Here is a 14,102-nt window from a genome sequence, read left to right as displayed (position 1 = left end):
TCAAAAAGAATATATATTTTAACTCACCAGTTTGAAATGTTTAAAATGCATGAATAAGAAACCATAGATAACATTATAATAGATTCATTATTTTAATGAATGAGCTAAATGACTTGGGAGAAAAGTATACAACTCATCAACAACTTAAGAAGATTCTTAAAAGTCTTCCAAAGATTTTGAGACCAAAGATAACAACTATTCAAGAAGCAAGGGATCGTAAAATGCTTCAATTGGATGACTAATAGGATCCTTTAAAGTACATGAACAAGAGTTGTAGAAGAACTACAACCCAAGGAAAAAAATGTGGCTCTAAAAGGAAATCAAAAGGGAAAACATTAAAGTTTGTAGATGAATCAAAATCAAAAGAACCAGATGTTAATGTCTCAAATGATGATGAGCTAGCCCCTCTAATTAGAAGAGTGCGAAGACTACTTAGAAGAAGAAAAAGAATGAGGAGAACTTCCTTCAAAAGGGAATGCCAACTGAAGAAACATCCAAGACCCAAATTAAATGCTATGAATGTAATAAGTTGGGGGCACTACATATCATAATGTTCACACCTTAAGAAGGATGATAAGAAAGCAAAGCAGAAAGTCATGATGGTTACCTGGGATGACTTAGAAGGCTCCTCTTCTAATGGAAATGATGATCAAGCAACAAACTTATGTTTGATGGCAGATTGAGACAAAGAGCATGTATCTGAACTTGAACTTGAGCTTTCTAATGATAGGGATCTAGAAATTGCTTTTGATAATTTTCTAAATGATTCAAATATTTTAGCTCATAAGTGTGCCTCTTTGAAGGAAAAACTTCTAATTGCTCATAAGGAAAATGAAAAGCTCTCCTTAAACAATGAAATTTTGAATAAAAGAAACATTTGTCTGAGAGACACTCACTTTAGTATGTCTGAACAATTAAAAGGATCACCAAGGAAATGAAACTATTTCATCAAGTAGAAAATCAAAACAAAATTCATAAACTCAAAGTTGAAACCTTAACAAAAGATATATCAAACTTCATAGATGAGGGATCCCTTTATTTCAAGAGTAAGTTTATCTATACTTACTTCATTTAAGAACTCATGTTCTATATCAAATTCAACGATCTAATTGTTAAACTTAAAGTTCTTAATACATAAATCAAGTCTGTAAATTTTTAAAATAATTAAAAACTATTTGATACTTTGGTTCATTAATTTAAATTGACAGATAATCATATCCGTCAATTTAAATTAATGAAACGAAGTATCAAATGGTTTTCATTTCTAAATTTTTTTTAATGTGTATACATTAAGAACTTTAAATTCAACGGTTGAATCATTGAAATTTGATGTAGAACATGAGTTATTGAATGAAATAAGTCTACCTAGACTTAGTTTTGTAGTGAATCAGTATAAATCTTGAATTTAATTTCTCTTTCCTCCCTAGTTGTTTATTTATCTTCTTGCATCTATATTACATTGCTACATAATTTGTTTTGCAAACAAGTAAGTTTATAAACTATTTTTCAGATAAATATTCTAAGTTCCAATACTTAGAAGACTTGCCTTCTAAAGGCCAAATTTTCATGATGAATTTATTTTTAAAGAAGATAACAAATCACCCCCCATCCCCCCCTCCCCCCCCTCCCCCCCATTCTTGTAGTCTAATATTCACTTCATCATCATAGTTTATACCATGAATTTTCTTGAAATCTTTTGTAACCAATCACATCTTAAAGGTATTAACCTCACCATCTATGTTAGTGTTCTTCTTAAAGACCCACTTACTACCTATGGTCTTACCCCTTAAAGTGTATCAAACAAGGGTCATAATTAGTTAATGTACATGGATTCCATCTTAGGTTCTATGACCTCAAACTACTTCTCCGATAATGACAATCTTACTTGAGATATTGACATTTCAATACTTGTGAATTTAATATGTACTTTGTAACACCCCAATTTTCATAAATTATATTAAGGTATTTTAGAAATTATTTTGATATTTAAATATATTTATTTTAGAGTTTTAATATTATTTAATTCATTATATGAACTCTATTTTATTTATGAAACATGATTTGTTATTATCAATTCTAATTAATGAAGCAGGAGACATTTTATAAAATGTATTTTATTAATATGTACACTTATGTTTATGTTAATTATTAAAGAGAGAATATATTTTAATTATTATTTATTTTTATGAGAAAGGAAGGAAGGATGTTTTGGTAAATGACGTAATTTATTATTTATTTATTTATTAATAAAGAAGTTATCAGGAGTTAGGAAGTTACCTTAGGCTACAAAAATCATTTTACGCTTCCGACTTTCTACGCTCTCTAAAGACCAAAGAGAACCAAGAGAAGGAGACCAATCGGATTCTGCTCAAGCTTCATCTTTTGCTCATCAAGGTAAGGAGGGAGTGAGAAACCTCACTTAGGAGTGTGAGAATAATTATTGGATAACAGGATTGACCCCCAATTCCTTGTCTGATGCATGCTTTTAGGAACAGGCAAAATATGAATGTTTTCTGTTTTGATATATGAGTTTTCTGTTGTGTTTCTTGTTGGATGTGATGCGTGAATATGTGTTTAATTTTGAAATTAGATAAGTTTTGATATAAATTAGAGTGCTCTATGAGTTTTGACAAAATTTAAGATATTTTATGTAAAATTGAGTATGGATTTATGTTCTAGGTGTTTTTTGGAGGACTTCTATCGATTGATTTATATGATTACATATTTTTTGTGAAAAATCGTCTGATTCCAAAGTGGAGGTTCGCACTAAGTGCGTCGGGCGCAATTCTTTGCCCCAGGCGCAAATTCATAGTTTCCCATGAAAAGTTGAGTCGGGCTCAGGAAACTATCTCGTTATGTTAGTGAGATATTGACATTTCAATATTTGTATGAATTTAATATGTATTTTTTGACACTACAAATTCAAATAACAATATTAATGTGTTAAATGAATTTAGTGTATTTAATGAAATATTACAGGGACAAACCCCCACAATGTAATACATATTGAATATAACCTTACATAGTCTAAAGTAATATCTAGCAATATGTCATACTTAAATATACATAAATGTTATTAAATTATTTTAAATAAAATCTATAATAATTAGAAAAATTATACAAAAAATAATATTAACAATATAAAAATGTTATATTGTTTTAATACTTTTATACTAGTATTAGATCTAAACATAGAAGCAACAATTTAAAAAAGAATTGAACTATCACAAAATAACTATCTCTCTCTATGATATAATAATTTCTGTTTTTGTTATCAACATAAAACATTTTATTATAATTATTGTATATACATAAAATAATGAAAATAATGTTATTATTTTTTCTAAACATGTATTTTATAATTATTTTATTATTATACAACAGCATAAATTTTAAATATGTTTTATTTTTATTCTTATCTTATGATTACTGTACAATAAAAAAATGTAATATTTTAAAAAATAAATTAATTTTAAATTATTTTGAAGCGAATTATTGATTAGTTTTTAAAATTATTTTTATGTCTTAATTTTTTGTTTCTTTTAACCTTTTGTTTAATTCAATTTTTTTATTTATCATATTTATTTATAAATTAAAATTTAATATTTTAAAATACATGATGAATAATTAAAAATAATCTTATACCACATTATACATTATCTATTTGAAATTGAAAATATAAATTTTATATATTTATTTATACAAATTTTAAATATAATATATATATATATATATATATATATATAATGAGAGTTTATATATATATATTATCAATAATTTAAAATAATCATGTATTATGATATAAATTATTTATTTTAAATAATAAATATAATTTATATATTTAAAACATATATTTATATAAATTTTAAATATAATTTAAATATTAAATATAATATTTATTTATATACTATTTATTATAAAATTTTAATTTTATATAATAAATATTTAGTATAGGATAAAATATTAATTATTTTATAATTAAAAATAAGTGATTAAAGTGCTGAGATCGCTATACAGTTAAAATGACCTAAATGACAACGAAGAGAATGTGCGCACTACAATTTTGTCTAGCATTATAGATTTTTGAAAGAAACGATGATGATTTGTCAAGCATTATAGGTTGTTGGTGCATGCCAAGATAATAACTAAGGGTGTGTTTGTTTTTGCTGTTTCTCTAACGTGAATCCTTCATTCAACGTGATTGAACGGCTATTCCAACGCACATTAAACTCAGAGTGTGTGTTCATTGGGAATCAATAATCCCGTGTCGGTTGATTCCACACATTTTCTTTAAGCCAAAAAAACACTAACACAACCCATTTTTCTCTCTTTCAGTTTGTGTGTGTTGAAATTGTTGTTTGTTCCTCTCTGAATTCCCACTTTCAGTTTCACCGCAACGAAACTAACAACAAAATGGGGTTTCAGAAGATAAGGGTTGACAACCCCATCGTCGAAATGGATGGTATGTTATGCATCACTCTATTCATCTCTCACTCTTCTCTTGTTTATGTGTATGATCTTTCTACCTGTGGGTTATGATGAATACTAATAGTGTGTGAGTGCTTAGTTCTCAATCAGAGATGCAAAATTTGTGTGCTTTGACTCATCTGGGGTCTCAATTACAATCACCCCTTTTCAAGTTGTGTTATGCTTTTTGGGACCTGACCTCAAATGGAGTGTCATTGTTTCTTAAATTTGATGAATTTTTTTTCTTTATGTGACTTGATCATTATTAGTGAGAAGTTGTCTTATGAATCATATGATTTTTCCATAGTTTTTAGAACTTCGTTGCCTTTTGGTTTATTGATCTGAATTGCCAATCTTTCATTGTCTGTATATGTAGGGGATGAAATGACGCGAGTGATATGGAAGCTGATTAAAGATAAGGTAGTTTTATCTTCTGGAGTTTTTTTATTTATGAAACAGGTAAGCTTATGATGTAATTTTTTGTATTTTACCCCTTTTGTTTTTTTACTTTTTGCAGCTTATTTCCCCTTATTTGGAGCTGGATATTAAGTATTTTGACCTTGGCCTTCCTCATCGGGATGCCACTAATGATAGAGTTACCATTGAAAGTGCTGAAGCTACACTCAAGTATGTGCTCTAATCTTTGCACATCTTCACTCTTGAGATTATGTATCATTTTGTTGTTTCTATCGGTTTCTTCAATATTAGTTGTTGCTTCCATGATTATTGTTAGATAAAAATTACAATACTGTTAAAAGGAAAATACATCCCTATCCTTTTTTATTTACCCTCCCAAAAATAGGATTAAGATATTTCATTCATTTGGGTTTGGTTAAGATATTTCATTAATCTAGATAATTTAGAGAATCTTTAATTGGCCAAAATTGTGATCAAATTCTGAAGTCTGAACTGTGTATAGTTGCTCAAGTAGTTGAAATGTTGTTTTTTCACTCATGCTTCTGTTCTTAGTAGAGGATAACTGAACTCAGTTTTCAATGTCACGAAGCGGTTGGTTCAACAGTGGATGAACCATTCACCTCACTTGAAATTAGTCTGACTGCCATCCCTTTGACATTATGATAGTTATGTTCCCAGGATAAATCCATTGTGGAGGTGCCCTGTTGTACAATCCTGAAAATTGGTGCTGTGAGGGTTTCTCCAGATATATGTGTGGTGTAAAAGTTTGCAGTGTTCCATCCCAGTGGTAGTCGTGTAGCCTAACTTCCTTTACACTTTATGAGAAAAAATATGATTTAAATGGAGATAAAGACTAAACAACTGATATGCTGAGTACTGTAAATACTATACTATAGAATATTGAATTATCAGAAGAAGCTAGGTTAGAAGGAAGAAAAGAATGCTATATAGTCTGGCAAGAGGTTTATGCTATCTTCTGAGTTTATGCTTAAATACTCCAAACTAATTTATGTTGACCTTTTAATTCTGTGGAACAGAGTAGCTTTCCTTTTTGTTGTTCATTAATTCTTAGAGAAACTTTTCTTACAGAGTGAGGCCTCCTGATGATTCCATGGAATTTCTTTTTTCTTTTTCTCATTGCAGGTATAATGTAGCTATCAAATGTGCTACTATAACTCCAGGTATTCATAATTGTTCTAATTTAGAATGTTGCATGCTTTTCCATGCCATATTAACTTAAGGTTGTGCACTAACTTGATGCCCATGCATTATAAATAAAATTCACATGCAATGGTTTTCTTTTTCATAGATGAAGCTCGTGTCAAGGAGTTTAACCTAAGACAAATGTGGAAAAGTCCAAATGGGACAATCCGGAACATTTTAAATGGTAACTAAACTTTCTAATGGTTTTTTTTATCCCTGCTTTGTGTTCTGAATTTTAGCTGACATCCAGGGGAAAATTCATTCTTTATGTTCTACAGGTACAGTTTTTAGGGAGCCAATTATCTGTAAAAACATTCCTCGTCTTGTTTCAGGTTCATGAAATGCTAAAACTTATTTGACATTTGAATTTTACTTTATAATAGCAAGTGTTGATTAGTATCTGTCACTGTCTATTGTTTAGGCTGGACAAAGCCAATATGCATTGGAAGACATGCTTTTGGAGACCAATATCGGGCAACAGATACAGTTATAAAAGGCCCAGGAAAGCTAAAATTGGTGTTTGGTAAATTCACTCTCCTGTTAATATTTTCTCATGACTCAAGTAGTTTAAAAATACAATCTCTGTTGCAAAGTTGCTCAATGAAAACTGATATTTTGATTGCTTTCAATAGACCGGAGTTAGGGAAATCTATAATTTAAGCATCTTATGATGTTCAGTTGTGTGTATACAGCTCCCAGTGGAAATGAAGAAACTAAAGAGCTAGAGGTCTATAACTTTACTGGTGCTGGAGGTGTAGCTTTGTCCATGTATAATACTGATGAGGTTTGCATCTTCATGATGTTTTCTTTTATTATTCTTCTCAGAAAGAATTTCTAACTGCTTTGGCAATAATAAAACTATGTTGTATTCGGTCTGGAAACAGTCCATTCGAGCTTTTGCTGAGGCTTCAATGAACGTTGCATACCAGAAAGAATGGCCTCTCTATCTTAGCACTAAAAATACCATTTTAAAGAAATATGATGGAAGGTATGCTGGTATATTTGTTGTTCATCTTTCTTTGTATTTAATATCTCTTCAATTCTGAGTGAAATAACTCAAGCACATTTTTAACTCTTTGCTTTTGTGAAGATTCAAGGACATTTTCCAAGAGGTTTTTGAAACTCAATGGAGTCAAAAGTTCAAAGCTGCAGGGATATGGTCAGTTGAATTGCTTGTCATGCTAATTGAAACCTTTATCACAGCAAAAATTGCTAATTCCTATTTTTTATTCTTAGGTATGAACACCGTCTTATAGATGATATGGTTGCTTATGCTCTTAAAAGTGATGGAGGTTATGTGTGGGCCTGCAAAAATTATGATGGCGATGTGCAGAGTGACTTCTTAGCTCAAGGTGGATATCCATATGCTTATGACAATGCTTTTAGTTATTGATTGTTCTGTTGCTTTGGTTAAGCACATGGATGTGCCAAAGTTTCTAGAAATTCATAATAATAGTTTCCATTGAACAGGATTTGGTTCTCTCGGTTTGATGACATCAGTACTGGTATTGCTTTTCTAGCCTTTTGTAGTGTTTGTCTTTTCTCTTCATGCATACCCTTTATTTGTTTTTTTTGTTCATCCTTTGGTCACGTCTCTAGCATGGATGTTCAAGAAGCTAAATTTGGTGACAGGTTTGCCCAGATGGGAAAACCATTGAAGCAGAGGCAGCCCATGGCACTGTTACCCGTCATTATCGGGTTCATCAGAAGGGAGGTGAAACCAGCACAAACAGTATTGCTTCAATTTTTGCCTGGTCGCGAGGTCTTGCACATAGGTAAATATTGCAATTGAAAGTCATCTGATTAATTTTTCTTCATGCTAGAATCTGTAGAAATTGATCTTTTTCCATTTTAGTTCATGATACTGAAAAAGGCCAAGTAAGGGCAGTTGTTTGTGCTTTTTAAGAAGTGTTATTCTAATTAAAATATGTCTAAAAAATTTACAATAATTAGATAAGGTTTTTGAATCAAAGGCAAAGTGACTCTCTCTTGGTTAAAAATGGAGCTTTCGAAAAAGAGCTCTTGTTTGTGCTTTTATTAAAAAAACTTCTTTATAATTAAAAACAGGTTTAGAAGTTCTACAGTTATATAAATTTTTTAAAAAGAGATCCAACAAAAACCTAAAAGAAGTTGTTGTGATGTTTTTCAGTTTTTACATAAGTTTAAGAAAAGATCTGAAAAGAAAGGCACCATATAAGGTTTTAAAAGCTTATCCAAATAATTGAAAAGCTATATCATAAAAGTAAGGTTTTCCAAATGCATCCTAATTGTTACAGGGCAAAGTTGGATGGAAATGCTAGATTGTTGGACTTCACAGAGAAACTGGAAGCAGCTTGCATCAGAACAGTTGAATTGGGAAAGATGACAAAGGATCTTGCGCTCCTTGTTCATGGACCTAAGTAATTTCTGGCACTGAGATTCTTCTTTCAGAATGCTACTAGCTATTGCTTTTGCTTTTAATGCATCAAAAACTAAAACTGCTTGCTCTTTTTTACGTATAGGGTTTCTAGATCCCAGTATTTGAATACTGAAGAGTTCATAGATGCTGTAGCCGAGGAGCTGCAAACAAGATTATCTTCACAGTCAAAGCTGTAAAGTTGATGAATGTGCCCAATAAATGTTCTCCAGTTCCTTCTATTTAATTTTTCTTTTATAATGGAGGGGAATTCTATTGCTTCTCATTTAAACCTTTTAGAGTATATTACCTCCAAGATCAATAAAATTCTAATGCATCACTGATTGAATTTTATACTTCAGCCATTAGAACCCAACATTTTAAGAACTCATGTCATGTACCACAAACATCTTTTCATTGTCAAAAAACATATTCTAAACACTGAATTTTTCAAACAACAGTGCTACTTTGGATGCCCTTACAACAATATTAAAGACATCGCCAAAAAAAAAACATAGGGAAAAAAGAATTTACAAGTATGTTTACAATGTATATTTCTCAGAGATATCTTCAGTTTTCTTGAGAGAAAGAGGAGGTGGAGGTGACACTTTGTACAATATATTCTTGTCAAAAAGGTATATTCTTATCCGAATATATGACTTTTACTACTAAAAATACTCAAAATCCATGTAAGAATCAGAATTAGCATTTTTGCTGTTTTTATCATTGGCAATGTCTGCCATCTTCTTGTCCACTGGTGGTGGTGTGTCTTTGCTAGCATACTTGGAGAAGTCTATAGCATCTGGTATGTGGGGAGGGGTGGCACTTCTAACTAGAGCCCAGTTCACTCCCTCAAAAAATGGGTGTTGTTTTATCTCTGTAGCACCTCTTTTGTATGCAATTCTCTTCTGAGGCTCTTTTACCAACAACCCTCTAATAAGGTCACGAGCCACAGCACTGACTTGGGGAGTTTCTGGGAACCTAAGTGGCTGTCCAACAACATTGAAGAGTGTGGCTTTATACCCTGCACCCTTAAAAGGGGTTGTTCCATGCAACAGTTCATACAAGAAGATCCCAAAAGTCCACCAGTCTACTGCACTACCATGACCCTCTCCTTTGATGATCTCAGGAGCAAGATACTCATGTGTCCCCACAAATGACATTGAACGCACATTGGTAGGCTCTGCCATCAGTTCAGGCAGCCGTGCCCCGCCGACCAGTAGGCCGAAATCTGACTTTGCCTTGCGGTTCTTCTTTGAAGGCAAAATCCGCGGGAAAAAACTTGATGCTTGAGCAGTGCTCTGCGTTGCTTGGTCATCGTTTAGTATACCTCCAGAATCATTGCCACCACTACCACCATTGTTGCTCGCGTGGGCAGATGAAGACTTGACTAGTGTAGGACAGACGGAGCAGCGGAGGGACAAATCAAAATCTGAGAGCATGATGTGCCCTTCATCTCTGACTAAAAGATTCTCTGGCTTTAAGTCTCTGTATACAATGCCAAGCATGTGCAGATACTCCAGAGCTAACAAAACCTCTGTTGCATAAAACCTATTACAAGATGATTGAGCATATGAGTTCTTAAATTGATCTGCACACTGAAATCGGCAGTGATATCAAATGGTTTAAACATGCAAATACCAATGAGAGTTCATGGTCAAGAAACAAAAGTAAGAAGTATTTAACAAAATGACAAAACTTAGGTACAGTTTCTTAAGTGTGATTGATGCTGTTCTCTAATCAGAGTTGGAGTTTTGTCTCAATAGTATGATAAATGTATATTAATGAGACCTACATTAAATCTACTTGCATAATACTAAGATAAAACTTCAATTCTGATTAGAAAACAACACCAACAATTGTAAGAAATACTACCTTAATTTTGTCCTTAATGAAATAGATAGTGTCTACTATATCAAAACACAAAATTATAACAATTTTTTTAAGTAATTAAAATAATTAATTGGGTGCATTTAATAGTTTTGAACAAGTCTCTCTAGAACACTGGTAGAATACTTGAACATTTGCCTTTGTATAAATTAAGTTACACCCGGATTGTAAATTTAAATTCAGTTATGAAAATGTGAGGACAAACATATAATGTTTTACTACTTTTTTAATTGTTTCATAAAGATTTAATTATTTTACTCAATGAAATAATACATTTCTATTGGAAATAAATTGAAAATATAGCTCATATTATACTAAGCAATGTCTCTATTTAAAATCCTATGTATTTATAAAAAAATATCTTTCTTTGTTAATATGATTAGTGTAGAAATTTAAATGTATAACTAATAAAACATAAAAAACTAAATTCCACTAAATAAATATTTAAATATTTTTAATTGAAACTTGTAAGTCTTTGAACTGACTTTATACTAATATTATCCACAATAAACAAAATTTACACACTATTATTATTTAAACATGTAAAATTAATTTAAAACAATATTATTAAAAAAAAATTCTATTAGTAAGTATAAGGATATATTTACAACTAAGACAAAATATAGTATTCAATGGGTATTATATTAATGCATATTTTTATTTTTCTCTATTTAAGATATATATTTAATAATATTTTTCACTTAATTTTTTTTGTATTTCTTATTTCTTATTTCTATTTTGCTTGAAAATTAAAAAATCCTGTAAAATATAAAATATTTAAAAAGTAAAAATATAAAAGGCCAGAAAAAATATATATAAATGAAAAGTAAATAAAATAATAAATTAAAAGAATTTAAAAATAAAACTTGAAGAAAAAATGTTCTGTGACATTTTTAGTGATAGAACTTTTATTATTAGAATTTAAATTTAATTAAAATATATTAACAATATAAAACACCATCTTCTGATAATAAATTGTTATTTTTGTTGGTTGCTGAGTGTAAAAAATATTACTCCCATAATATCTGAAAATTAAATATAGAATCTAGATGAGGTTGCACTAACCTTGCAGCTTCTTCAGTGAAACACTTGTTAGGTTGCTTCTGTCTAAGAGAATGAAGATCCCCCCCACTACAAAACTCCATGACCAAACAGTAAAACTTATCAGTTTCAAAGTAAGAATACAAAGTGGGGAGGAAGGGGTGATCAAGGAGTCCAAGAATCTCCCTTTCTGTCTGTGCCCTCAGCAGCTTATTCCTGCTTATGAGAGCAGCCTTGTCCATCACCTTCATTGCAAAGTAGGTCCTAGTCCCTTTCAGTTCCACAAGGTACACACTTCCAATGTCTCCATAACCAATGCGTTTTAGGAGCCTGAAGTGGCTCAGATTCATAGGGCCACCCCTTGAAACCATGTTGATGCCTTCCCACCTCACATCACCCCCAGTGTGTGGTCTAATTGGTGCACTTGTGCTCTCTAAGCTGTCACAGCGAGAGCTTGTGCCACTCCCTGGAGCACTGCGGGTAGGAGTAGGCAATCCCTTTGCATGGTGGTCAAAATTGGAGTTTGACTTCATTGTGCTTGGACTTTGGTGCAGAGTGTTGGAGTCAGATATGTTCCTGTTTGGTGGCATTAGCTTCTGGGGTCTTGATTTGCCTTCCAACTTTGCATCAGGCTTGGAAACCTGCGGGTCCAGGTGTCCAGTTTCACTTCCTAAGCCTTCTTTTGGTGCTGCTTGGTCCATGTTTTTGGTGGGATGAGTTGGTGAGTTGTTGCCTGAAGTTGGACAGCTGCTGTAAGCACTAGTGGGGTGTGACTCATCTGAGGAATTGTGGTTCATCTGTGGTCATGGATGTAACATAATATTTGGTGAATTCTCAGTCATGAATAGTTTTGTCATGTTTTTATGTTCTCCAGAAATCATGGATGCATTCAAGGTTTTAAATTGTAGTTGTGATCTGGATTTAGTTGTGTTCTTTGATAATGTGGGAAATTACAGATAAATGTGGCTGATGTAACCACAATTGCGGTTGTGGTGTCTTCACAGACACCTAAAAATTCTTAATATTGTGGCCAAAATCATGAACTGTTTTACGAAACCTTTGATGTACGGTGGTTAAAAATTATGGGGACCTTGCTGTATTTGTTGATATTGCGAGAAATTCCAGACAAATATGGCCGATGTAACCACAATTGCGATCATCTTGTCACAGAAACCCAAAACATCTTGAGGCCAAACACTGAGCCTTGGATGCATTGTGGTTGCTTTTGGTTGGTAATTATGGGGATTTGTAGAAATGAACAGCCATGAAGAAACTCTTACCTCAGTTAAATCAGGCATCTTCTTGTCAGGCTTTGATGTCATCATTGGCAACACAATAACACTCCTCAAGAGGAATTCCTGCAAAAGAGAGAGAGAGGGACAAAACACACACAAATGAAAATTAGTTATATGGAGATGTATATTGTACTAGAGACAAATCCACATGATGTAAAGATTCAAACAAAATTACATTCGATATATGAAGTTGTAGTAGGTCTTTCCATAACATAAGAAACTAAAAGTACTCAATAATGGGAAATCATGTAACCACAAATTGTTTGTGAGAGAATATGTACAAGTTAATAGGGAAATGGGGGACATTATTGTTGAACAACATGCACGATGCAATGATATGAACGTCAAGAGCATAAAGAACCAAGAACTAAATTCATGGTATCCACGTAATGGAATGTGATGCAGACCATAGGACATGGTCAAAGTCAGAATGCAGGAAAAATGATATTTTTAATTTTTTAATGATTAGAAACCAAATCATCATTATTAATACAGATCACAATTGCACATGAACAACCCATTATGGTACATATAGTGAAGATTGACGTGACATCAGAAAAGGGAATTCAGGGAATGCACAGGACAAACCTGAAAGTCAGAAATGGCATGAATCCTGATAACTCCTCCGGTTATCAAAAGCTAACACCAATATTTCAGAAGCATTGAAAAGTGAATATAACAGATTTGCTTTCAAGAAGAGAGAAAAATGATTGGGAGAAAAGGGGAAGGTTATTGGTTTAGGCAGGAAATGACATGAGGGTATTGAAAATGAGGTGGTTCTTGATTGGACCACCACCCATCATCAAAAACACTAGGATATCTTGGGAGGAAATTGTGGAACAAGAGGTAGAAGATAGCAATAATATAACCACAATTAGGAAAATACCAAAATTTATATATAGAAAAATGGGCAAATCAAAAACTATATGAAAATCAATGTGATTTTTATTAAATTGATTGCTTCAAAGAATAGAATGATGGAGAGAGAGAGAGTGGGAGGAAATGGTCATAGCTATGAAAAAGAATGGATAGGCGTTATATTCTCTGTGAAATTGAAATGGCGGTTTAACTGCCAACCTCTCCTAAAGTGTCCATAAATTGACATCAACATAAGATTATGTTGTCACCACCGTTGCATAGCTCCCACGTAACATTATCATATTTTTCATGTTTATTTTCTTTTCATAAGATTTTGTTATCACTATGCCCTGTTATGATATTACCTGGGAAAAGTGGTGATTATTAGAAAATAAAAGAAATCATGTAATGTTGTTGAACATTTATAAATTATAGGCTATCAAAAGAATTTTTTTTTTTTATAAATTATATGGTGTAATAAATTTTAATTATTATATATTGAAATTATTACTCGAATAATTCTAAATTGTCCTAAA

General features: G+C 31.9%; 2 protein-coding genes across 3 annotated transcripts; one reads left to right on the top strand and one right to left on the bottom strand.

Annotated features, from left to right (window-relative positions):
- The first annotated feature begins 4,023 nt into the window (after positions 1–4,023).
- LOC109792495 (isocitrate dehydrogenase [NADP]) lies at positions 4,024–8,836 on the top strand. 2 transcript variants are annotated; one of them, XM_083065214.1, is made up of 16 exons: positions 4,024–4,151; positions 4,336–4,462; positions 4,844–4,887; positions 4,985–5,094; positions 6,028–6,065; positions 6,194–6,271; positions 6,366–6,419; positions 6,509–6,610; positions 6,780–6,871; positions 6,972–7,075; positions 7,178–7,246; positions 7,324–7,439; positions 7,558–7,592; positions 7,720–7,862; positions 8,364–8,486; positions 8,589–8,836. In XM_083065214.1, exons 2-16 carry the CDS (start codon positions 4,414–4,416, stop codon positions 8,680–8,682), a joined length of 1,251 nt encoding a protein of 416 aa, XP_082921340.1. In that variant the 5' UTR covers positions 4,024–4,151; positions 4,336–4,413; the 3' UTR covers positions 8,683–8,836. The 2 variants fall into 2 exon arrangements, with proteins under 2 accessions (XP_082921340.1, XP_082921339.1); XM_083065213.1 differs by having other exon boundaries at positions 4,055–4,235.
- A 44-nt stretch (positions 8,837–8,880) lies between these two features.
- On the bottom strand, positions 8,881–13,692 carry LOC109792494 (serine/threonine-protein kinase RHS3). The gene is made up of 4 exons (XM_020351906.3): positions 13,297–13,692; positions 12,694–12,771; positions 11,438–12,210; positions 8,881–10,033 (listed from the first exon to the last, which is right to left on the bottom strand). The coding sequence occupies exons 2-4, from the start codon at positions 12,736–12,738 to the stop codon at positions 9,151–9,153; spliced, it is 1,701 nt and encodes a 566-aa protein (XP_020207495.1). The 5' UTR covers positions 12,739–12,771; positions 13,297–13,692; the 3' UTR covers positions 8,881–9,150.
- Positions 13,693–14,102: the final 410 nt, after the last annotated feature.

The sequence above is a fragment of the Cajanus cajan genome, chromosome 10 (assembly GCF_000230855.2).
Source record: "Cajanus cajan strain Asha chromosome 10, NIPB_CcT2T_4, whole genome shotgun sequence".
Lineage (NCBI taxonomy): Eukaryota > Viridiplantae > Streptophyta > Magnoliopsida > Fabales > Fabaceae > Cajanus > Cajanus cajan.
The sequence above is the reverse complement of the archived record's forward strand: the minus strand, read 5'-3'. Positions and strand labels throughout refer to the sequence as shown.